Below are 23,947 nucleotides of genomic sequence, written 5' to 3' on the forward strand. Positions count from 1 at the left end.
ATTCCATATAGGATACTCCTTCGGTCCTTTTTTCTTATCTCTTTTGTTATGAGATGATGACAAAATCTCTTTATATTCTTGAGTGTACATCCTCAAGCTCTTATGAGATTCCTTCTTTCCAAATCAGGGTTGCCGTCTGTTCCATCGTTGCTCTTAGATTACTGGATCTCTTGCCGGACAACGACTTTAAAACCGAGGCTCTTACAGGCCATATACCATATTTTTTATATGTTTTAATATCTTTTGTGGAATGAGAAGAATATTGGGGTTTTAAGAGGGAGATCGCCTTTCTTCTCCCTCTTCCCAAGTATCGTTCGAGGCTTTTTATAGAATCTTTCTTTTTGTAACTAATCGAGTTTTTGATCAAACTAGCCCTCTTCCAAAACTTTATTATCAGAATAGACTACTTTCAAATTTATTTACCAAATATGATCTAATTTACTGTAGCTCTAACAAAAATCCTAATCAGTTTAGTATTTTTATCTAGTTCTAAAACGCTGATCTGTTTAGCGTTTTATGTATATAAATTGCTGAAAGACTAAGTTAAATTCAGCGTTTTTATTAGGGCTATAGTGAATTAGATTCCATTTGGTAAATAAATTTGAGTGCAGTACATTTCGAAAAAAGATTTAAAAAATAAGACTATTTTGGTCAAAAACTCTAAGCAGTCTCCCTTCTCATTTCTCTCTTATCTCTTACGTTGCCTTTGACTCAATAATATAATCGGGTCGGACCTATTTTTCTCAACAACAAAAAAAGAAGGTACATATCAAAAAGGTATATAAAGTTATCGTTAAAAATATCTTCTACGAGGCCGGCCATATATATAATAATTGCTCCCAATTCCAAAGTCCCAAATGAGGAAAGTAGATACGGATATCATTAAGTTGCACAATCCGACCCGCAAGACCGCAACTCATCCGTTTACAAACTAAATTTCCACCTCACAATTTACCACCACGAAGCCATCCTCCAAAGGCGAGGAGGCCGAGAACGAGCTCGAAAGAGACGAATGGCCGCCGCTGCTTCCTCGCGGCTCATCTTCTTCCACTCATCTTCTCCTCCTCCTTCCAAATCCCCTTCTGCTGCCCTCCTCCTACGGCGAACTGGCGGCTCCCCTCGGTTCACGTGCTCCGCCGCCGGCCAAACCGGGTTCTTCACGAGGCTGGGTCGGCTCATCAAGGAGAAGGCGAAGAGTGACGTCGAGAAGATCTTCTCCGGCTTCTCCAAGACCCGCGAGAACCTCGCCGTCGTTGATGAGCTCCTGCTTTACTGGAACCTCGCCGACACTGACCGTGTGCTCGATGAGCTCGAAGAGGTCCTCCAAATCCCCAATTTTATAACACGAATGGCGAATTTTGTTTTTGGAGTCTCATCTTTTTTTTTTTTTGGTCGATCTTTGTGTAGGCGTTGCTGGTGTCGGACTTTGGGCCCAGAATTTCTATGAAGATTGTGGATAGCTTGAGGGACGACATATCGGCGGGGAAGCTCAAGTCGGGAACTGAGATAAAGGTAGCAAAATTTAATACCTTTTGAGTTTTTGTGTCTCTTCTATCATTACCTCGTAACGATATGATGTGGTTTATGATGTGTGCATCCTTGATACCTAATATGAAGTGTTTGGGAAGTTTCCATTTATAGAGAAAACCACAGGATCTCATTAAAACCACCATCAATGGAGAAATTTCTCATAAACTCTCTCTTAGAGTGCTTAGTAAACTTGTAGTAAAAAATTATTTTCACTGTATGTACTGATTAGGCCCAACAGTACCATGAAAGGCTTCGACTCATTCTCGATGTTTCATCACGGAACTGGATGATGGTTGTTAATGAGGGATATTGATTGTGTAGGAAGCATTGAAAAGGAGTGTTCTTGAGTTGTTGACAAGCAAAGGAAGCAAGACAGAGCTTCAGCTAGGGTTCAGGTTTTTCCTTCTAGCCTATCTGGGTCTTTGTTCTGTATTTAACTCATATTCTATTCTAACTTATTGGCTTTAAACTGCGGAGGTTTTGATGTCCTTGTGATATCAGGAAGCCAGCTGTGATCATGGTTGTTGGGGTGAATGGAGGTGGAAAGACTACCTCTCTTGGTAATTCATTCTTAATCTTGCTCATTTTGTCCTTTATCTTATGTTTCTTATTTCAGAAAGTGCAATTTTCTTTCAAGGCCAGTTCATGTAGATATAATGAAATGTTCTTATGGTACATTTTTTGTGGGATCTTAATCCAAACCATGCAGATATGTACTCATGTGATTTTTTTTATTGGTCAGAGGAACTGAGATGTTGTACCTAATTATATCACATGATTTGCTTGATTTGTTGGAGGTGATGCATTTGCATGTTGTATTTGCAACACTTTTTCGAGACAGTTATCTATCACATTATCTGAGTATACTACAAAAGTTGTGTTGTACCAAGAGCATATTCTATAATGAGAATTGAGTCTTTCAACTTTGTCTGATTATGCTTTGCATTTGATGTGATTTAGTGCAGTATAAATATTTACACTAAAAAAGGCATAAAATAACATCTCAAAATTTGCAAATTTGGTTAGATGCTAAGATCTTTTTGTATTTTCTCATCATACATGAATCTAATTTTGCAGGAAAGCTTGCTCACAGATTAAAGAATGAAGGAGTAAAGGTGAGTGTTAGGTTTTTTATTTGTTGGCAATTTTGTACAAAATATTCTAAGTGTATTCTTTCATGTATTTGAGCTTTACACAAGTCTAGAATATCACTGGTGTGAAGAATTGCAAGATCATTGGAGAAAAGCCTCGCGTTCTCACCGCGTTCACAAACGCGTTCGAACGCGAAATCTGCGTTCACACAGACAGAGAGCCGCGTTCACAAGCGCGTTCGAACGCGGGCACTGCGTTCACACAGACAGAGAGCCGCGTTCACAAACGCGTTCGAACGCGAAATCTGCGTTCACACAGACAGAGAGCCGCATTCACAAGCGCGTTCGAACGCGGGCACTGCGTTCACACAGACAGAGAGCCGCGTTCACAAGCGCGTTCGAACGCGGGCACTGCGTTCACACAGACAGAGAGCCGCGTTCACAAATGCGTTCGAACGCGGGTACTGCGTTCACACAGACCGAGAGCAGCGTTCACAAACGCGTTCGAACGCAACCTGAAGAATTCAAGCTGTCGCGTTCGAACGCACTTGGGCCCGTTCGAACGCACCTGAGATTAAGTTAGGCAGTTCGAACGCACTCGGGCCGCGTTCGAACGCACTTGGGCCGCGTTCGAACGCACCTATGAAGTTTGCAATTTATTGGATTTTCGTGAGTACGAATATGACTTGGATTTGGCTTTATCTTGGAGATCATATATAAGGATAGTGTTGCCCTAACCTAGGGGAGTTGAAGAAATATTATTGAAGGAGACTTCTTGAGGCTACATCGATTCTTTAACTAACAATGTTCCACTCATCTACAAGAATTTAATCTTTCGTCTTAAGGGTGATCTAGACGAAAGATCAATCTCGAGGGCTACTGAGATTGGACTTCAATCACAAGAAGCAGTTAATCATAGGTTCTAGCGATCAAGACTGAGAGAAACAAAGTCGTTTGGATCGACGGGGTGTTTTGTGAGTCAGTCTTGTAACTGCTACTATTATAGTGATTGGTTTTGATCCGAGTTTGGATCCGTGGTTTTTTCCCGTTTTGGGTTTTTCCACGTTAAAATCTTGGCGTTCATCTCTGCTTTCGTTCTTAATATTTCTTCGGACTTTTACTTAAGCGAACGAGCGATATCATTGCCTAGTGTTTAGATACATACGTGTGTCTAGGGATTTATTTTTTCAGTGAGACTGTCCTCTTGATACATGTCTGGATCTTTGGCATTTCTCAAGAGTGAGAAAAACATTTTGTTGATTTGATCTTATCTTTCATAAAGCTGATTATTTTTCCCAGTTCACTATGACTTTTCTCAGGAAACATTTTTCTCACTAAATAGTAAAAGAGAAATTCTGAAGCCCATATTTGACAGAACCCTAGCATCAGATATGGGAAATAAAAAAGATGCTTGATTCAAGGAATTGTCACAAGCCTGCTTGAATTGGTATGAAACCAAACTTGCATGATCAGCACTAGAAATTAGCTTATTGACAATGGGTGTCCTAAGGCAAAATTCACAATAATACTGATATGCTTGAGATAGTTGAAGCCAAAATCGAGGAAACTTTGAACCCACTTAATAATTTATATTAGATATTTATTCCATTAATCTCCTTTATATCATATCAAAGGGTATTTGTTGTAATTTTATAAAAGAAAAGATATCTTTTTTCTATTTTATTTCTTTATTTTGATCATATTAAAGATAATTATTATACTCTTATTTTAAAATACTAGTGAACATGGAAATATTTTCTAAAATGAAGACCTTATTTTAGGAATAACAAATATAAATATCTATTCTTGAATTCTCCTTATTCCTAAAGTGAACGACACTTAGACAATGAAGACATCACTTAGATGGTGATTTTCCTTGCAAACTCTTTTCAAACCAATGGACCCATGGGGTAAGATTTGGGCATTGGGATGAGGGAATTGAAGTTTTCTCCATTGACACTTTTTCAAGGTTTGTAATGAATAAATAAAGATGTCAAGGGATTGGGATATTGCCTGTTTCCTAGAATCTTGTTTGATTCTGGTTAATTATGTTTCGGGAGGCAACCTCCAATTAAACTGTTATTCATTATGAACGACTCATTGGTTTTGATCCGTACTAGATAACTGAATTTAAGAACTGCACTAAATTATGGGACTTAAACGTATGAGTTCGAGTAACATTCATCCAAATTAAGATAAAGAAGTTTTATTCTCGGGTCTATTGATACCTTTGAGACCCGTACTGGTCAGAAACTTTTATATGTTATTGCGAGAGAATTAATGATATGAAGATAGTAATTCATAATAAAGTTGGCAATGAAAAGATTTTATGGATGACAATGTCAATATATACAAATCATGTAATACAAGAAGCGAATCAGTCGGCGAAGGAAGTCGCAAAAGGCAAAATTCTGTGCCTATCACATTCACGGTATTACAAGATAAGGGGTGTATTGGTTAAGGAAGACAAAATGCCAAGACTCAACAAAGATGAATTAGATGGGTTGTTAGGTGAATAGCACGATTGACTCTCTTTCAAAATTGGAAGATGATTCACCAAGACTACAATGCGATTGGCCACCGATCAAGGTTAACAATGTATTTCACCAAGACTAATAGTACGATTGACCACTGATTAAGGTATTTCCAGTGTGATTGACAACTGATCAAGGTTTATAAGATATTTAATATATTGGCTAAGGGAGACAGAATTCCAAGCCTCAATCATGATGATGATTATGTGATCTTCACATGATCACCTTCTTGAAAAGACTTGAAGGTTGATGCAACAACATCTGAATTATCTCCGTCCTTTGTTAGTTGGTTGATCTCCAAAAGAAGATTTTGATATCCAAAATTCTGATGTCAAAAGTTTTGATCTCTTGCTTTCTAAGAAAAGTAGATGGGAGGGCAGTCCGATATGTATTTATAGGTGATGAACTCAAGACAAGTGAAATCTTCTCCTCTGATTCAGCTTTATCTCCAAGGAGTTGTAGTTGAACTCATATAATGAGAAAGCTTGTGTCAATGTGACATTTGAACTCTATTCATAGAAGAACCTTGTATTAGAAGTAACGGGTTTCAGATGGATTCAAAAATTAACATCTAATGATAATTTGGCATTTGATCTTCTAGAAAAATCTCCCTTCTCAAGTCTGAGTAGAGCTTGTGCAATTGAAATTAACTTTGAACCAGTCAGTTAACTGAGTCAGATGTGGATTCAATTAAGCTTTAATACCAAATTGGTTCAATGAGGGAGGCTTGAAAGTGGCAAACTCTCCTGATGAATCTTACGAGTCTATTAAGTCATAAAGCGACTTGCTTATGAGATAATTATATTGAATTAGATCACTTCAGTGAGTTGGATATTTGGTTGAGTCAATTAGCTACAAAAAACCCTAACTATGACTGAATTTAAGAAAGTTGGTGATAGTTTTGATTTGATGAGACCCATTGCAATGATTTGAGCTCAGTTGAGCTCATACTGGCTCAAATCACATCTGAATTTGATCAAAGCTGATCCTTCAACTTCATGGAGTTCAAATCGACAGAATCCAATCAAAGCGGTGCAAAGCGAATCTGACTCTTCCCCTCTGCTCTAATAGTATCAACCCTTGGATGCTTAAAAATACACCCAAATAGAACCATTTAGTGGTGATGAGCATGTTAGGTCGAAGCTTGCTAGTGTTGATATTAGTACAATTCAGACTCTTCTAATAATTCTTTAAAGATTCTTCGTGGAAATTTCTCTCACTTGGTCATATCTACAATGTTGCCTTTTCCCCCATCTTGGGACAGTAAGACCTAACATCAAATACCTTGGAAGTCTAATAAAATTGAATTTTGTAATTTTTTTTTTGGCAACATTTTCTTAAGAACAATCTTGTTTTTTTTAATCTTTTAGATGACCTGTCATAAAGGAACTTTTTTTTTGTCGTGATGATTTAGGTACTAATGGCAGCAGGTGACACATTCAGAGCGGCAGCTAGTGAACAGCTGGAAGTATGGGCTGAGAGAACTGGTTCAGAAATAGTTGTGGCTCAGAGTGAGAAGACCAAAGCTCCTTCAGGTATGAATTGCAAGTGCACTAAAATATTATGTCTCACTTGCTTGATTTTGGTTACAGAGTAGAAACATGCCATCTAACTTCTCTTTATTGGTAGTTCTTTCACAGGCTGTGAAAAAGGGGAAGGAGCAAGGATATGATGTAGTTTTATGTGATACATCTGGACGTACGTACACTGTTGTTCAATTCTGATTTAGCATTACAATCTGATGCATGTTTTTTCTGAACATTCTGCAGGCCTTCATACAAATTATAGCCTGATGGAAGAATTAATTACCTGCAAGAAAGCTGTGGCTAAGATCATTCCTCGTGCTCCTAATGTATGACATTCTCTGTCTGGAAATTTGGGAAATATTCAAATTTTCAAACCATGCTCTTAATAAGTTGCAGCGTTTTAATATCTCTTGGTCAACAAATTTATCTGTGTTTTAGTTTTATTGAAAGTCACACTGAATTTGTGGAATATACATCACATCCATGTTTAGTTCCTTGATGATAAAACCTGTTTCTAAACATATGCTAAACAACAGTTAGCGGTTAACACATAAAATACATCTTGTACCACTGGAGGTTACAATTGAGGTTCTGCAGTTGAAAAACTTGAATGAAACAGTTTCGCACCAATATTTGCACAAAATTGAGTGTTACTGATGAATTTTGATTATCCAGTGAAGAAACAGAAATAGAGTAGAAGTAGAAAATAGCTGTAGCAGAAGACGGTGGTAACAGAGAACAGCAATAACGGTGACTGTCTTAGGGGCCCTTATCAGTTGGGAGAATAAAAGAATAAAATATGACTAATAAATGAGAGGAGATAAAAAGTCCTGCTTCTAAAAAGATTTTTTTCATTCATGAATTATTTATACATCCCGTGAAATCCATGGGTCTGTATTCTATAAACAAAGCAGCACTAAGACAATATCTTCCAGCATATATGACTCATATGTAAGATATGATGATGAGCTCAATTAAAATGGTCTGGCCTTACATAGAACTACCAATTGTCCAAGACATCTAATTAAGACTATTCAAAAGAAAATGATTGCAACTATGAAACTAGAAATATTTTCGCATCTTCCTGTTGATATTGGGATATCCTATCAATGACATACAAACTCGAGTTTCTGAGAAGCATATATAAGGAATGAAACTCTGATTTGTATTGTAGGCTATAATGCACCATTAGTTTCACTAGAATTTTCAACCCAATAGCATTAGCACTTGAAACTGCTCTATCCGAGTATGTGAAGTTATGGATCATCTTACAATTCTTATTTACCATATATGTTTTTAATGTTTAGATTTTATAAATAGAATATAGTCAAATTCGTTGAAGCAAAACTTTTGAACAAGCACATAACATAATGAGGGAGTTACTGAGTCTCACATTACTGTACTGACTAATAATGGAAAGTTTTGGGGTGTTAGCAGAAAACCTTTGTGATTGGCGATATTTGTATTGCCCCTCTCATTGTTTCACTTGCTTGCTGGTGCTTCTCATAACTGGGTTAGATACCGTCTGACCCTGTGTGGTGTTTATTCTATTATTATTATTTTTTACTTTGTATTAGTTTATTATGCTTGGATTTACTGTATGTCATTTTGTTCTTTGCTTAACTTTAACTTTTCTCTTAATTAATTAATGCAATTCATCCATTTGGGAAACCTAATGATGATGCTAATTGATATTTACATCATCAATAACATTAGGCACCTCTACTGCTTGCAGGAGATTTTGCTTGTTCTAGATGGGACGACTGGCCTGAATATGCTACAACAGGCGAGAGAGTTCAATGAAGTAACCTTCTTATCCTGACTATCATTCATGTTTTCAGCTGATGATTATCTTTAACTATTATTTACGCATATTTTTTTATTCTCCATAATCAGGAAATTGCTAGAAACTTGCCATTCATCACATGATTTGACAACAGATGCATTCAAACACATTTTTCTTTATAGGAACAAGTACATTCTAAGATGTGCCAAAGTATGGTTTTCACTCGGCGCACATAATAGATTTCAGTTGGAAGAGAAACGGCACATATCTTATCTCAAACAAGTCAAGTTAAACAAATGAATCACATGTTCCAATTTGAATTTGTTATAACTTATAAACACCAGCTCTTGCAGATCAATCATCACTCAATTCTGATAGCTGTACAAGCAACAATATTATAGCAAATGACATTAGTTTGCTATTTGATATTTATAAAACCCGAAGAAATTAATTCAAATAAGGTATCATCCTTCTTACAGTTTACAGAATTACATGAATAAACTTTTGATCCTGTATTGATATGTGATCCTTGCTTAGAATTTGACAAATATTTGGTGAAAACTAGATAAAGGTGTTCTAGTGACAAATACTTAAGAGTTCATTTGTCTTTTATTTCTACTGCAAGAAATTGTATCACTACTATAACATTCTTCCGCAAATGTATGACAGGTCGTCGGAGTTACAGGATTTATCTTGACAAAGCTGGATGGCTCTGCTCGAGGCGGCTGTGTGGTATGTCCAAATATCCTTCTAAGAAACTATACATTATTCCTTTGCAATATATTGTGTTAGGTTGCATTAAAATCGTCTGTCCTAGACTTAGATAGCATCTAAGCTACCCCTTCTGTCTCTTGCAGGTCAGTGTGGTTGATGAACTTGGTATTCCTGTCAAGTTTGTAGGTGTTGGTGAAGGGGTGGATGACCTTCAACCTTTTGATGCTGAGGCCTTTGTTAATGCTATTTTTTCTTAAGGTGATAAAAATCTTGTGAGATCTCCTTTTGTACAGTAGTTTAACGATCGTAATATTACGTTTTTTTTGTTGTTAAAGATTAAGATGTAACGCTAAATTTTATTTGATTAAAATGAGTGTCTGAATTTGCGGCTTATTGCTCTATTGCAGATGTTTAAAGGTTTATGGTTTATTTCTTATTTTCAACTGTTCCAATGTTTATTGATCACTTAAATAAAGTCAATATAACTAGAAGAGGCCTCCAGAACCAGTCATTTATGTTATGTTTCAAGATAGCAGTGTGGGTCAATAAACCTCCAGAACCAAAACTGCTTTAAGAAAGTAAAATCCTTTTTTTGGTTCGCTTCATAAAAGTAAATCCTAATTTCATCCACCAGCTATTTCCAAAAGTGGGGTCATCTGTATGACACTAGAAATAAGTAGAGCTAATTTATTTTCTTCTTGCTTCCAAATTGGTTTTAATATTTCAGCACCTATTCACTTGTGAACCTTAAAAACACATTTCTTCAATTAACTATCATTTAATCACTATTTCTTTTCTTTTTCTCTATTCTTGTCGTCAATCCATTATAAAAAAAATTATAGTGATTTGTTAAACCATCATTTCAACTTTATTTTACGTCAAATGTAATCATTACGCATACTAAAATATAACTAAATATTAGAATAACGTATATCCGAATATTATAGGATTGGGATCGGATCAGAGGAAGAGAGGGGGAGATTGAAAAAAAAAAAAAAAAAGAGAGCGAGGGAGAGGAAAAAAAAAAAAAGAGTAGGAAAGAGAACGAATAACTCATACTAATAGTTAGAGGGATAAGAAAAAGAGATGGAGGAAAAGAGATTTTTATTTTTTAAGCTTTATATATGAGTAATTATTATTTATTATTTTTTTTATAATTTTTTTTAAATTTATCAATATTTTTAAATAATATTTATAATTTTATTTAATTAAAATAGTTCGATCTGATACAGACTGTCGATACGTATCTACAAACGGCCGAATACTTATCATTTTTTCAGACAGCCCGTTCCAATACCAATTTTCAAAACCTTACTTTATATTAGTATAAACAATTAAAATAGCTAGTATTTACTTTTTCTCCAGTGGACGAGGCAGAACTCACATCTATGAATCATTATCCAATACATCAACGCTTCCAATACTTGGTGAAGTCTTTTTTTTTTCTTTTCATGTAGGCTCATAGGTATACTTCTTCAAAAGCTAAATGCAATTATTCGTAAAGCATCGACCGCCCAGTTTAAAGTAAAACATAAATATCTCCTTGCATTAACTCTTTTATACACAGCATAAATGCATGATATTGTTCAAATAAAAAGATTCGGTCTTCATTAACAACTTTCCAGCTTACCCACCAAATCAATTCACCCTACTTTGAAGTTTGAACTGAAAAATATATCTTTGGAATCAGTGAAGGAAGTTACACCATGCATCTGTAGTATCAGAGACATTATTCTTTAAATTATAAGATCAGAAATCCATATCTGAGCAGCTACTTGACTCAGTTAGGACAGAGAAAGGTTGCTGTAAAGCCAATAAAGCTCTCTACTATCTGGTCAGTTTAACTGAAGCTGCTGGTGTTCTATTTCCCCAGGTTGGGGCCGGTATAACCATAAGGATTCTTGCTTGCCCAATTCCACTGGTCTCTGCACATCTCCTCTATGCCATACTTTGCCCTGCAATCAGATTTTCCGGTTTGACTTAGCCCTGATCGAGCCATGTACTTTTCACAGAACATAGATCAATGGAAACAAAGATAACAGAGTCTGATACGCAATAAATTAGATAAACAAAAGATTTTCCTTTATGTTGCATCCATGTTCCATTTCGACTTTTGATCTGAAATTAGATATATTATCAGAAAGAATTTTGGATGCCAGAATTCACCCAGTATGGTGCAGTCAACATGGCAATTTGCAGTGTATTACTACTATGCTGAAAAGAGATAGTTGGCTTAAAAAAGCAGAGAGAATATTACCTCCAACCCAGTTCTTCTTGAGCTTTCTCTGTGGATGCATAGACAGCTGTAGCATCACCAGGCCTCCTAGGGCATAACTTGATGGGAATTTTCTGAAAAATTCATTTGACGATGAAAGAAAAGTCGAGTTGATTTCAAATTCCTAGAATACACAGAAATGCTTATATATAACAGACCTTGCCAGATGCCTTCTCAAATGCTGCAACCATTTCAAGCACAGATGTTCCACATCCTGTCCCCAAGTTGTAGGCAACACAACCTGAAAGTAACAAAGCCCAAAAATGGCCACACAGTGAGTGTGTGTTGTGCATGTGCGTGTGGTAGAGAGAAAATTAGGGGGAGGAGAAACAGAAAGATACCAATATTTTCTGCAGCAAAAAGCTTTCTCAAGGCTGCTATATGACCATCAGCTAAGTCCATAACATGAATGTAATCTCGAATCTGCTCAGGCAAGAATCACAAAGATAAATTTACACCACATTGAGTTTTCTAGATAAAAGAAACCTTTTCTTTTTATAGCATCGACATAACCAATGTGAGAAAGTTTGTCCAAATAACTTCTGTAGCTGAAAGGTCGAAAACATCGGATATTGGAATGTCAGAAAATGGTACGAATATGCAAAAGAAAATTCTCAACCCATACTGGTACCTCATAAAATTACATGCTGTACAGAGTGAATGAGCAGAAAGTAATTGAGGTGAAGAAGGGCTACTGGACTATTCGATTATTCATGCAAGTCATCAATTTCAGTTAAAAAGACTATAAATTCAAGAAAATGATATGTCCAATTTATGTTGTGAAGATACTGTTATTGAAGAACAATATAGGTTCATGATGTAACCATAGATATTTATATAATTTTCACAACAGATAGCATCAGATTATAACTTCTTTAACACTTCCAGCAGTCACCATAATGGCCATCACTTTGCCACTAAGAAATGGGTCAAGATTACTATTATTACAGTAGAACCAATATAATAGATAATGAGATATAACTATCATGCTCAAATAAGGCATGTGATTTCTTATAGTCTTAATTATAAGATGTGACACTTAAGGATTATAAGGAACATTCTTAACAAGTATAACTAGAAATGGCTGAATAGTACATACCGCACTACCATCCTTAGTTGGGTAATCATAGCCATACACATTCAACTCTGGCAGCCGACCAACAGAAACTTGCTGGATGTAAGGCATCAAGTTGTTTGGAATGCCCTTGGGATCTTCACCAATTTGACCACTCTCATGAGCTCCAACAGGGTTGAAGTATCTCAATAGTATAATTCTCCACTCTGGATCAGCCTTTTGAATATCACGAGCTATCTCTTCAAGAAAAAGCTATTACACCAAAACATCCAACTGGCTAAGTGTCAAAAGCACCACGAAGTTGATTCTCTAGAAAGATCTAAGGACTTTCAAAGTGATAATGCATATTGATCTTGTTGTAAGTTACTGTTTAACATACCTTAGTCCTACCATATGGATTCATTGCTCTTAGCTCAAAATCTTCAACACATGGAATTTTGTCAGGTTGCCCATAAACAGTGGCAGAGGATGAAAATACCATCTATTTTCACATAAATGAAATTTTGTATAAAAGAGTCTGCAAGACAATTAATGGAAGACCAAGATGATGAGAGTCACCTTTTTACAACCATATTTTTCCATGAACTCGTACAGATTTATTGTGCCAATCAAATTGTTGTTGTAATAGAGACTAGGTTTTGCAACACTCTCTCCAACAGCTTTAAGCCCAGCAAAATGGATAACAGCATCATATCTACATTAGAAAGAACTTACGAAATTAACAAACTAAAATGCAAAATGCAAAACTGGAGCTACCATTAAAAGAAATTCTTGAAATAATGGAGAAAACATAAGAGGACTAAGTGAACGATATGGTAATCATCCTAATGTTGCCCAGGGTTGACTGAACTAAGCAGAGCTTGTGTATTCTGTCATATAAGAAAACAAACTGGTGTGGCATGTCAAGTATGACCAAGAGAAGAAGGCAAGAAGAAAGGAAAGTAAGTTAAGGTGGTTAAAAATAAGTCCCATTCAAGAGTTCAGGTGGTTCTGTAGTCTTATTTAGACAATAGGATACTAATTGACTGCCATTCCCTCATTATATTTGGTGAGGAAAGCAAATCGTTTAGCTTGACTTTGTCGCTTTGATGCTTTGAGGGCTTGAAGAAAGACAAACTTTCTCATGCATTTATGACGTGTGTATGACCAAGGATTGTTGTGCCAGTCATCGGCACGGTGTGACACATGGTGCAGCATTTGCCGACCATGCCGTGAGAAAAGAGGCTCCAACGCGAGCTTGGAGGGAGAGAAAAAGAGGAGAGAGGGAGAGGGAGACTATTAATTGTGCCGCCCTTGCCGTCGGCCTCGACGTTCACTCTGTCGTCCTTCTCGCAATGCTCACAATGATGGTGATGATTAACAGCGATCAGTAGGAGGCAAAAGGAGGGTATCGTGCAGCAACCCTCATGCCATTTTTCAATACTAGGCTTGCACAGCAAGTGTCGACTGACATGCCCTGTGTCAGCTCGACTCGACAGCATCAAGATCACATGTTGGATCACTGCCAACAGATCATCATATAGCATGATTCCAACTAAATGGAATGACAATTCTTGCATATGACATTGTTGTAAGCATTGCCGACAGACGTATTTGAAACTGAAGAGAAACCCTCCATCTACTAGTTGGCACAATCATGGTTTGAAGTTTCATTCGAAATCAAGATGTCTCGTCGAAATGTTTCATGTTTAGGTCCTATCCAATCTGAAATTATCTCGCTAAACAGGCATCCAATTGAAACAACACAATAACATTATTTTTTAATTTATGTTTTTTAATTCTAAGCTGAAATTTACTTCAATCCAACTTGTATGTAACTCAATATCAACCTCATTAGATTTTGTGTGATACATTGAAAAATAAAATAAAAAGAGACTATTTATCAAAAAAATTCCAAAACCAATACATACTGAGTGAAATGTTTCGTTTTTTAACCAAGTTGAAACAAAAATCGAAACCAAAACTTTGAACTATGGGCACAATGAGGGAAAAATACTGATATATAAGTATATAACAGTGATGCTAATCTCTTTTAGTGCCAACTACAATTTACACTAAACATTTGAAGAAATTGACAACAAACATACAGTCCACAAAACAAAGAGAATCAGAAAATATGCCGGTATAAGAGCAAGAAACTGATAAACTTACTCCAAGTCAGGAATTATCTGAATCATACTCTTCATTGATCTGAGTTAACCTCCAAATTATGCTACTCCTTCCATTAATGGGTCAAAACTACTTGTGTGCACGAGAAGTTAGAGACACATTTTAAAGACAAACTATTCAAGTCTTCTCATAATAGAACAGTACCAAGTTAAAAAGGAACATATGCCATATCTTAGCCTTTAGGTGACAGCTTCACATTTCCACAATCCTTGAGGTAAATCATAAGAAGAAAATACCCTAATAACTATAGATTAAAGAATCAAACCTAATATACACATATAAGTAACAAAACCGCAATGTGTTTTGATATTGTTGTACATAGTATATTATCTCGACATCCGTTCTACTAATGGATCAAAATATTCCTTCAAACGCACGATCCAATAAAAATATCTATCTAATCCTAACCAAGAGTGGAGCAAAGATCGCACCTTTTTCCAGAAAACACCTTCTCCAAGTCTTCCTTGTTCCTCAGATCCCCCTGCAACGCACCAACCAATGCACATCGAGATCGCCATATCTAGAGAGAGAAAGAGAGAATATAGGCATACAGAGGGAGAAGGATTACAAGGAAGAATTCGAGGTTCTGGGAGAGGGCGGGGCCGGCAAGGAGGCGAACGCGGTCGAGAGCCTCCGGGACGGAGTTGTCGAGGTTGTCGATGACCGACACGTAGAAGCCCTCCCGGAGGAGCTGGAGCACGGTGTGGGTCCCGATAAAACCGGCGCCGCCGGTCACCAAGATGCTAGTCGGCTTCTCGGATTCCGACGGAGCCATGGGAAGGGAAGGGACCAAGGGGGAGATAGAGAGAGAATAGAGGGAGACGAGGAATGGGAATAAGTTATCGGGATTTGGGAATGTGCGGAAGGGATAAGTAATAAGGAATGAGGAATAAGGAATGGGGAATAACCGAATAAGGGAGAGAAGGCACGTCTAAGCAAAGAGAACTCCTCTCTTTCTCCGTTTCTCTGAGTGCAGGCAGTTATGGAACGTTTTGCTTAGACGTGCGGTGGTGTAGTAGAGTGGGGGCCAGCTGCCACTTGCCAAGTATAGGTTACTTTCCATATATGTTCTTTTTATCCACTGTTTTCCTGGATTTGGGACATCTATCATCAGAACACCTTAATTGGTTTTAGAACATTTGCCCTAAAAGCATGCTTAATTTTCATTTTTATCACCTAAGCCTATTTTAATTTTTTTTTATTCCAAATTTAGCTTTTTATCATTTAGTGCCTCGTTATAAAATAATTGAAACCGTAGAGGAAAAGAACTCGTATTCTTCCTATTATTTTATGTCTCGCTCGCGGATGAAATATGAATCGAAACTTTGCTATAAAAACTTCTTATTACTTAGAGATATCCACCTAAAAAAAAATAATCTATGTTACGAATAAATTACGAGATGAATACTTTTATTTATCTAACACAATTTCTTAAGTACATGTGATATTTTTTTTTATCAATGGAAAGAGAGCTAAAATGATGGAATGCTATGATCAACCTCTTAAAAAGATAGACTATTGGTGCTATGAGGAGCTAAAAGAAAGAGATTGTATTAGGTACATAATTAGTTTATAAACTTTGTCTTCTAATTTTTCTATGAGAAATAATGCTATATAAGCCTCTCGTATAAAGAAAATAAAGTAACGGGTGAGTGAGATATACAAGAATAAGTGGAATAAGATTAGACTAAATATTTTTTGTAAATTAACTATAAATTATGGTCATAAAAAAAGTAGAATGAGAATGAGTGAAATAGATACTATCCTATTCAAGCCTTTGGAGTGAGATGTATATTTAGTGATTATGATTCTCGTTCCTTCTCATCCTTTTTCTTTTTCACACCATTTTTGTAAATTAATTGCAATTTTTTAAAAAAAACCTTTGAATTACAGTAAGAAAAAAGAAGTACGATAAATAAAATGAGATATTACCTATTCAAACTTTTAGAGACATTAGAAATATGGTGAGGCTTAAATTCAAACTTTGATTATATCTTTTTGTTATTTTAGTTATTTTAATATAGATTATGAAATAGAAGAAGAGTACACTAAAACGGTTTTAGTGATTCTAAATATCGTCAAAAGTTTGCATACGATAGTATCTCTCTTACTTCTCATCTTTCTTATTCTGACCGTAAAATACATATTTTTTTCTAACTAAATTTATAGTTAATTTATAAAATTTAATAAATTAATTATAAAGTACGCTCAGAGAAAAAAGAGAATGAGAATAAGTGAGATAAATACAATCATATTTAAACCTTTAGAGATATTTTTTTGAATCATTAATACCTTACTAATTTACGGTATCTATAGCTAGATATTGTAATTTATTTGATATAGATATTTTTCTTTTTTTAAGGATTGATGGAAGGAAGTTAAGCAATTTGAATTAAACAATTGTCTATTCTTGAAAGATTGGTTATAGAGCTTTTGATTATTTTAATAACATAGATTAAGAGGCTGTTTGGTCGGAGGTTTTTAATAAATGCTGCATTAATAGATACAGTGTCTAACCAAAAAAACTATTATTTAGTTTGGTATATCAAATTTAAAAAATTGGTTAGATTCATATGCAGGTTTTTTGCACCTATTTGATTCGAGTGGATGCCAAAAGACTATATTTAGCCTAACTTGACTCATCTCTCTATATTATAATATCCTATTAATAATTAATGAGGCACTTAAACGGTAGAAAGACAAACTTGAAATGAAACACTAGAAAATACCTCGTCAATAAAGAAAATTGAAAATAGGCCTTAACGACAAAATTGAAAACCTACTATATTTCTTGTGCATATTTTCTCTTAATTTTAGGAGACTTTTGCCTCCATAGATCTAAGATAAATTTAGTTCTCCTTTTTATACTTTTATTATAAAATCATTCGATTTTATTATTTTCTTGATTATATTACCCGTTGCTTTATTTTTATTCTTGAGTAGGAGATAGAAAATTATGCACTTTAACCCAAAGAATAAATATATCTTTTTTTTTCTTAGCAATATTCTATCTAAACAAACTTACATAATTGTCATCTTCCAATTAATTTTAAACCGCTTAAATGGTTAGATTTGAAGATACTTACAGAGAGATAAAGTTGTAAAAGATTTAATAAACTTACATAACTCTCGTTGCTAAGTAATATAATTATTTTTTATTTACTATATTGTTTGTATTTTTCTCATATAAATTTTAAGCGTTATTATTTGGAAAGCTTATTCAGTCCTTTATAACTTCATCTGTTATAAATATATTTAAATTTTATTATTTTATCAACTTAAAAATGATTAAAAAAGGAAATCTTAAATTTGACCAATAAAAAATTCAAAATTTATCACGTGACACACATGATATTTTTTTAATTAAAAAAAATCTAACTATTAACTAAATAAATCACCCTTTCAAAGGCTTATTTTGATAGCCTTCCAAAAGATGGCAGTTATTCCTCTCTATAAGGCAGGTAATTATCCATGATACTCATCCATTTTGAAGCAAAAGAAGTGATACAGTTCGCTAGAAAGAGGTCATCTTTGCAATTCGATTCAGCTTAAATTAATTCTTTTATCAGCAAGCAAAATGTCCTCTGATTAGTTGTTTTCTCTTTTATTAACATTTGTTATCAGAGCTTGTTAGGTGGCCAATTATTGAGACTATTGAAGTCAAAGTCTTCGGAATCTACTACCTCTCACCATTATTTCTTAGAGAGCTCTCAAATTCCCCCACCATCTTCCCACAGAGAGAGATCTACGAGCAAGTGATGGCTGAGGGAGCTGCCATCGCTACGGTTCTGGAAAGGCTCGACAAGCTCGCCATCAATCCTATAGTCCAAGAAACATGCTTCTTGCGTGGTGTTCCGGAGCAAGTGGAGCTCATGAAGGCAGAGCTGAGGGGTCTGCAATCCTTCCTCAAGGACGCCGACGCCAAGTGGAGGAGCGGAGATCAGCGGGTGAAGAACTGGGTCCGCGATCTTAGAGACGTAGCGTACGAAGCCGAGAATGTCGTAGAGATCACCAACTACATAACCAAGAGGAATAACATGAAGAGAGGCTTCAGGGGGGCTTTATCAAGGTATGCCTGTAAACCCAGTGATTGGAAAACCCTTCATCGTGTTGGTGTAAAGATTGAGCAGATTAAAACAAAGCTTACTAAGATCTTTGAAAACAGAGCTAAGTATGGTATTTCTGAGATAGATGAAATCGAAATCAGGGAGGATAGTGCCGAGGACGAGGCCCTTCGTGCTCAGAGGCTAATCTCTCCTGATTCCGACGATAACGTGGATGTCATAGGTTTTGACAAGTATAGAGACGAAATTATAGAGCAACTGCTCGACCAGGAGAACCAACTACTCACCATCATCTCTATAGTTGGAATGGGTGGACTTGGTAAGTCCACTCTTGCAAGGAATGTTTATAATGATCCTCATGTCGAGCAACATTTTGATGTTGTGGCCTGGCTAACAGTTTCTCAGAAGTATGAAGCTCCTCATCTATTAAAAGAAATCATGAAACAGACCATGGGAAGTAAAAGAGATGAAGAAATGAATGAAGAAGAAATGAGAAAGACCCTCTCTGAGTTCCTAAAAGAGAGAAGGTATTTGATAGTGTTGGATGATGTGTGGAGAACTGCCACATGGGATCAACTCCAGGGTCCTACTCGAGTCTTCCTTGAGGCCAACAAGGGGAGCAGAGTTGTATTGACGACGCGTAGTTTAGAGGTTGCAAAACATGTGAATCAGAAAAGCCATATCCATGAGCTGGAGCTTTTAGATAGTGAAAAGAGCTGGGATCTTCTCCGCAGCAAGGCCTTCCCATCGTATCAAGATGTAGGTGAAAGCACCATTAATGAGTTAGAGGGCATCGGAAAGAAACTTGCAGACAAATGCAATGGCCTACCTCTGGCCCTCGTGGTTTTGGGGGGTTATCTGTCAAAGAACCTCGACTACCATAAATGGTCAGAATTGGTTGACAATATTGACTGGGAAGTTATGGACAACGAGAAGAACGTTAGGGGCATATTGGCTCTCAGTTACCATGAACTGCCGCACTATTACTTGAAATCTTGCTTTCTATATATCGCATCCTTTCCAGAAGACTACCTTATCCCAGTACTGAGGCTTATTCATATGTGGAACGCCGAGGGCCTTGTGCCCCATAGACAGGGACGCGAGCCAGAAGAAACTGCTCACCGAGTTTTGGATGAGCTGGCTAAGCGGTGCATGGTCCAAGTTGCTGACAGGAGCGTAGCGCATGGATGGATCACATGTATTCGCATCCATGATGTACTACGCGACTGGGGTATCGAAGAGGGAAGAAAGGATGGGTTTGTCAAAGTTTGCAGCAATCGTAGGGATGTCGAGGTGACTGATTCAAATGCAATGCCATCTTATCGTGTTACTCTCAATAACTTCTTCGACGACCAACTTGGTGCAACTATACCAGATCTGCGAACTCTCTTGGCCTTCAAGTTAACACCCTTCATAGTACCATCCCTAGGTGGATTGGAATTCTTACGCGTGCTTCATCTAGAGGGCTTAGAGAATATTAAGATTCCAAAGGAAATCAGAGGAATGATCCATCTAAGATATCTTGGATTTAGAGACTGTTGGAATGTGGACCTTCCCTCTTCTATCTGGCGTCATCTTCTGAACTTGCAAACTCTTCATGCAATGGGGACGAAGATAAGATGGCTTCCCAGTTCTTTTTGGGACATTCCGGCACTGAGGCATGTATACTTGGGAAAAGTTACTTTTTTAGCTCCACCAAAGCCTTGTCGACAAAGAAGCTTGCAGACTTTCGAGATAAATGAACCATCTTCATTCGAGTATGACTGGTCTGATCGCATTGCTCGTTATAGAAGAGGTTTTCCTATTTGCAATTATAATGTGGAAGCAACGATAAGATCACTGGAGGGAATGACCTCACTTGTCTCCTTGGAGTTGTATATCTCTAATAATATCCCTATAGAGGTATTCTCTAAGTTCTCAAATCTTCGCGAGCTGACATTGATGGGACGACTAACCGAGCGGAGGCGGCTCCCAGATGTTAGCCTTTTTCCACAAAACCTCAGGGACCTCTGCTTATCTAGATCTTACTTGGAAATAGACCCAATGCCAATACTGGAGAAGCTTCCAATCCTCGTGGTGCTTCAATTGACTTATAGAGCGTATGATGGGAGGAGTATGTGCTGCTCGTCGCACGGGTTCCCTTTGCTGCGGCGCTTGATATTGTCGGCACTTTCCAGTGTTGAGGAATGGAAGGTAGAGGTGGGGGCGATGCCAAGGCTTACCCACTTGCGACTGAGCCGCTGCCCCAAATTGAGGATGGTTCCCGAGAAGGGTTTGCAACACCTCTCGTCCCTTCAAGAGCTAGAGTTGAAGGACATGGACAGCTTATCCATGGACAGTGTCACGAAGCTTGAGGAGAATGGATGCAAGGTGATCAGGGAAGATAAAAAGCAGTAGATCCACTGAAACAGGTCAGTGCATTTGTCATACAATATATATGTATGCGAACAATTTATAACTTTAGCGTAGGACTTTAGAGAAAGAAAACTACTACTTTGTGACCTACTGCTTATTGGTTGTGTGTTTGGAATTGTAAAATGGAGGAGAGACAGAGTGAGAGAGTATGCTTTCAATGCTTTTCTTCACTAAGTTTGAGTTTGTTTTGGACTTGCCAGCTATTTCTTTTGCTTTGTGTCAATCCAATAAACCAGTTAGATCTATTCCTGTAGGAATATGTGGATACTATAAAGTCTTGTAGATGAGAAGATATTTATAGCTCTTTAACATGTCCTTATTTGGTTCCAAACAGGGGAAATCCAAATCTAAAAAAAAAAGAAAAAAGAAAAGAACTACAAGTCAACTGTTAATATGTTTTTTGCAGTAGACAAGGAGACTCTATAGCTCAAATAATGGCCTTCTCTGTTTGACAGTGATGCAGTGAGTATGGTACTCAGGATTTCTTCCTATGTATTAAGGCTGTGATGATTTATATGTTTATGTCATTGTATCAATTGTGTGTGACTGAGGCATGTATGCTTAGAGCAATTAAATGCCTTTCATAATGAAATAAATATTAAGCACTAATAGAAAGGATTGAGGCCTTCTCCTCAGGAGAGGAAACAATCAGAGAATAAGTTTTTAATTTAAAAAAGGAAAAGAAAATTTCTATGAGCAAAATTCTTAGAAAAGCGCCACTCTTTTCTTTCTGCATCTTTTTCCATAAATTTGGAGGTGAAATGAGAGAAACTTTTTCCTGTAAAGTATTACTTGATACTGTACTTAAGCTAGCTTATCTACAATATTAATTGATGGAAAAGGGATTCATATTAATGAATGGGGCATAATAAATAATGGGCTTAAGCTCTTAGTTTGATTTGGACTCCACTATACATTAGCATTGAAGTTTCTTCTTCCCTATTGCTCTCTTTGAAAAATGCATCTCTGATGCATTACGAGCAGGAAATATACTATCACCCTGTTCCATTTATCCCCAAAAGAAAGTAAAATAAAAGAATACGTTTGCATCCTATATCCCACTTTCTAGTACCAAGAATTCTCAACAGAAGATCTACACAAAGTGTTGAGTTGGATACTCCTGCTCAGAGCCATTGTAGTCATAATACAGCCTCTCGCCCTTCGAAATGTCTCTGATTGCGATCAATAAAACGCGGCATTCGCCATCGACATCAAATCTAACACACTTCAGATTCTGCTTCTTTTTACCATCCCTGCATTTTTTTTCACCAAAATTAGATGAATTAGCATCTTAAGTACTGAATTCTGATTGCAGCAGTAGGAGATGTATTTTCTTACGGTGTGTGATTGTTGATTCCGTTAATGAATCGTGCGATATTGCTGCGCTTATCGGGGCATATCACAAGGCTTTTCGATGGGTCCTTTGCTGACAACAAGGTCATCATGCTATCGCCTTCGTCATGCTCTCGATTGTTTAAGAAATCGACATCACCGACATACTCTGTGATAATTGTTAGGTCCTTGATGAATCTATCTGCCTCAACTGTAAACCTGCTCTCATTCACCCATAATCCAATTCAGTAACTAGCAATGGCATTGAGGAAATTGAGGAAAAGGCAATGTAGTTGGAGAAAAAAAACTAACCCTTCCAGTGAATCATAAACAACCAACAGAGGAGGGCATTCTCCTCTCTCCATCATTCTCTTGCAGAGGTTTAAGGTTTCAGCATCCTCTTTTGACAGTACCTGAGATAAATCATAGGCCCCATGAAGCAAATTTAGTAGCCATACTTACACGATTCTTGCATCAAGATCGTGGTCAATCTCTACCATTTCACAGTTGACATAGACCCAACTCCTAAATGATCAAAAACACCAAATATATCAAAGAAAAAGACGAACTTTATCTATGCATCAAAGACCATATACCTGCATCCCTCCCTGCTCGAGAGCGGCACAATTGGAGGACCTCGGGGCCATGCCGGAAAAGTAAGTGAGCTCATTGCTAAAGACGGCCCCCGTGGCCGTTAACGCCGTGGCCAGAGATGCCATCTGCTCCAATCTCCGATTTGGGTCATCACTCGGATTAAAAGGCAAGAGCTTTCTCTTCTTCTTCGCCGCCAACAATGCCCCTGTCCTCTTCTTCCTCTTTCTGCAACCCGCCTTCTCGTCACCGTGATTCCTCTGGATTCGGAAGAAGTCCACAATTTTTGTCTGGATTAGAGGAAACTCTGCAAATCATAGTAGAAATGTGAGAAGATAAGTTGATGGAATAGGGGATAAGAAGGCGGACAAGAGTGGGAATAGTACGCTTGGGCTTGGTGTGGGTGGAGCAGGAAGGGCAGAACCAGAGGCCTTTGGGGACGCAGACGAGGATAGGCCGAAGGCAGAAGAGGTGGAAGCCGCAGTTGCAGCGGTCGCAGAGGAGGAGCTCGGCGGCGGAGTCGCCGGACCCGCATTGCTCGCAGTGGATGGCTTCGATGGGGTCGTCTTCTCCGGCTCCGGCACGAGGAGATTGCCGGCGAGATGGCGCTTGCGTTCGCCTCCGGAAGGGGGTCTTGGGGGCCATGGATGGATCGAGAGAGAGAGAGAGACAGAGAGAGGTAAAGGCGTTTGCGCTTTGGAAACAGTGGATTCTTAAAGAACGGCCGGGGAGGAAGCAGGAATAGTTTGGTTTCGCGCGCAAAATTTTTGCGATCTCGCGGGAAGCGACGGATATGGCGCGAAGTGGGTTCGGACTTCGGAAATTATTTTGGGCGATAAATATAT

The 23,947-nt window shown here is 37.4% G+C and overlaps 4 protein-coding genes across 8 annotated transcripts; 2 read left to right on the top strand and 2 right to left on the bottom strand.

Annotated features, from left to right (window-relative positions):
* Nucleotides 1-932: 932 nt before the first annotated feature.
* LOC140772582 (cell division protein FtsY homolog, chloroplastic) lies at nucleotides 933-9,574 on the top strand. 5 transcript variants are annotated; one of them, XM_073114735.1, is made up of 11 exons: nucleotides 940-1,318; nucleotides 1,408-1,512; nucleotides 1,852-1,925; nucleotides 2,032-2,090; nucleotides 2,608-2,645; nucleotides 6,570-6,690; nucleotides 6,785-6,853; nucleotides 6,925-7,007; nucleotides 8,417-8,485; nucleotides 9,137-9,199; nucleotides 9,325-9,574. In XM_073114735.1, the coding sequence occupies exons 1-11, from the start codon at nucleotides 1,013-1,015 to the stop codon at nucleotides 9,436-9,438; spliced, it is 1,101 nt and encodes a 366-aa protein (XP_072970836.1). In that variant the 5' UTR covers nucleotides 940-1,012; the 3' UTR covers nucleotides 9,439-9,574. The 5 variants fall into 5 exon arrangements, with proteins under 5 accessions (XP_072970828.1, XP_072970851.1, XP_072970844.1 ...); XM_073114727.1 differs by lacking the exons at nucleotides 6,570-6,690; nucleotides 6,785-6,853; nucleotides 6,925-7,007; ... (1 more) ...; nucleotides 9,137-9,199; nucleotides 9,325-9,574 and adding exons at nucleotides 2,719-3,154; nucleotides 3,226-4,126 and having other exon boundaries at nucleotides 933-1,318; XM_073114750.1 differs by lacking the exons at nucleotides 6,570-6,690; nucleotides 6,785-6,853; nucleotides 6,925-7,007; ... (1 more) ...; nucleotides 9,137-9,199; nucleotides 9,325-9,574 and adding exons at nucleotides 2,735-3,154; nucleotides 3,226-4,126 and having other exon boundaries at nucleotides 933-1,318.
* Nucleotides 9,575-10,699: 1,125 nt separating this feature from the next.
* On the bottom strand, nucleotides 10,700-15,656 carry LOC140772153 (bifunctional UDP-glucose 4-epimerase and UDP-xylose 4-epimerase 1-like). Its single transcript, XM_073114079.1, has 9 exons — nucleotides 15,269-15,656; nucleotides 15,132-15,181; nucleotides 13,090-13,225; nucleotides 12,911-13,012; nucleotides 12,556-12,783; nucleotides 11,798-11,879; nucleotides 11,615-11,697; nucleotides 11,439-11,530; nucleotides 10,700-11,136 (listed from the first exon to the last, which is right to left on the bottom strand). The coding sequence occupies exons 1-9, from the start codon at nucleotides 15,473-15,475 to the stop codon at nucleotides 11,043-11,045; spliced, it is 1,074 nt and encodes a 357-aa protein (XP_072970180.1). The 5' UTR covers nucleotides 15,476-15,656; the 3' UTR covers nucleotides 10,700-11,042.
* Nucleotides 15,657-18,330: 2,674 nt separating this feature from the next.
* Nucleotides 18,331-21,846, top strand: LOC140771175 (putative disease resistance protein At1g50180). Its single transcript, XM_073112617.1, has 2 exons — nucleotides 18,331-21,175; nucleotides 21,586-21,846. Exon 1 carries the CDS (start codon nucleotides 18,459-18,461, stop codon nucleotides 21,159-21,161), a length of 2,703 nt encoding a protein of 900 aa, XP_072968718.1. The 5' UTR covers nucleotides 18,331-18,458; the 3' UTR covers nucleotides 21,162-21,175; nucleotides 21,586-21,846.
* A 214-nt stretch (nucleotides 21,847-22,060) lies between these two features.
* Nucleotides 22,061-23,784, bottom strand: LOC140775064 (histone-lysine N-methyltransferase ATXR6). Its single transcript, XM_073118311.1, has 5 exons — nucleotides 23,489-23,784; nucleotides 23,108-23,409; nucleotides 22,824-22,924; nucleotides 22,518-22,730; nucleotides 22,061-22,432 (listed from the first exon to the last, which is right to left on the bottom strand). Exons 1-5 carry the CDS (start codon nucleotides 23,745-23,747, stop codon nucleotides 22,273-22,275), a joined length of 1,035 nt encoding a protein of 344 aa, XP_072974412.1. The 5' UTR covers nucleotides 23,748-23,784; the 3' UTR covers nucleotides 22,061-22,272.
* Nucleotides 23,785-23,947: the final 163 nt, after the last annotated feature.

This window comes from Typha angustifolia, chromosome 2 (genome assembly GCF_048772165.1).
Source record: "Typha angustifolia cultivar Huaian chromosome 2, ASM4877216v1, whole genome shotgun sequence".
Taxonomy (NCBI): Eukaryota; Viridiplantae; Streptophyta; class Magnoliopsida; order Poales; family Typhaceae; genus Typha; species Typha angustifolia.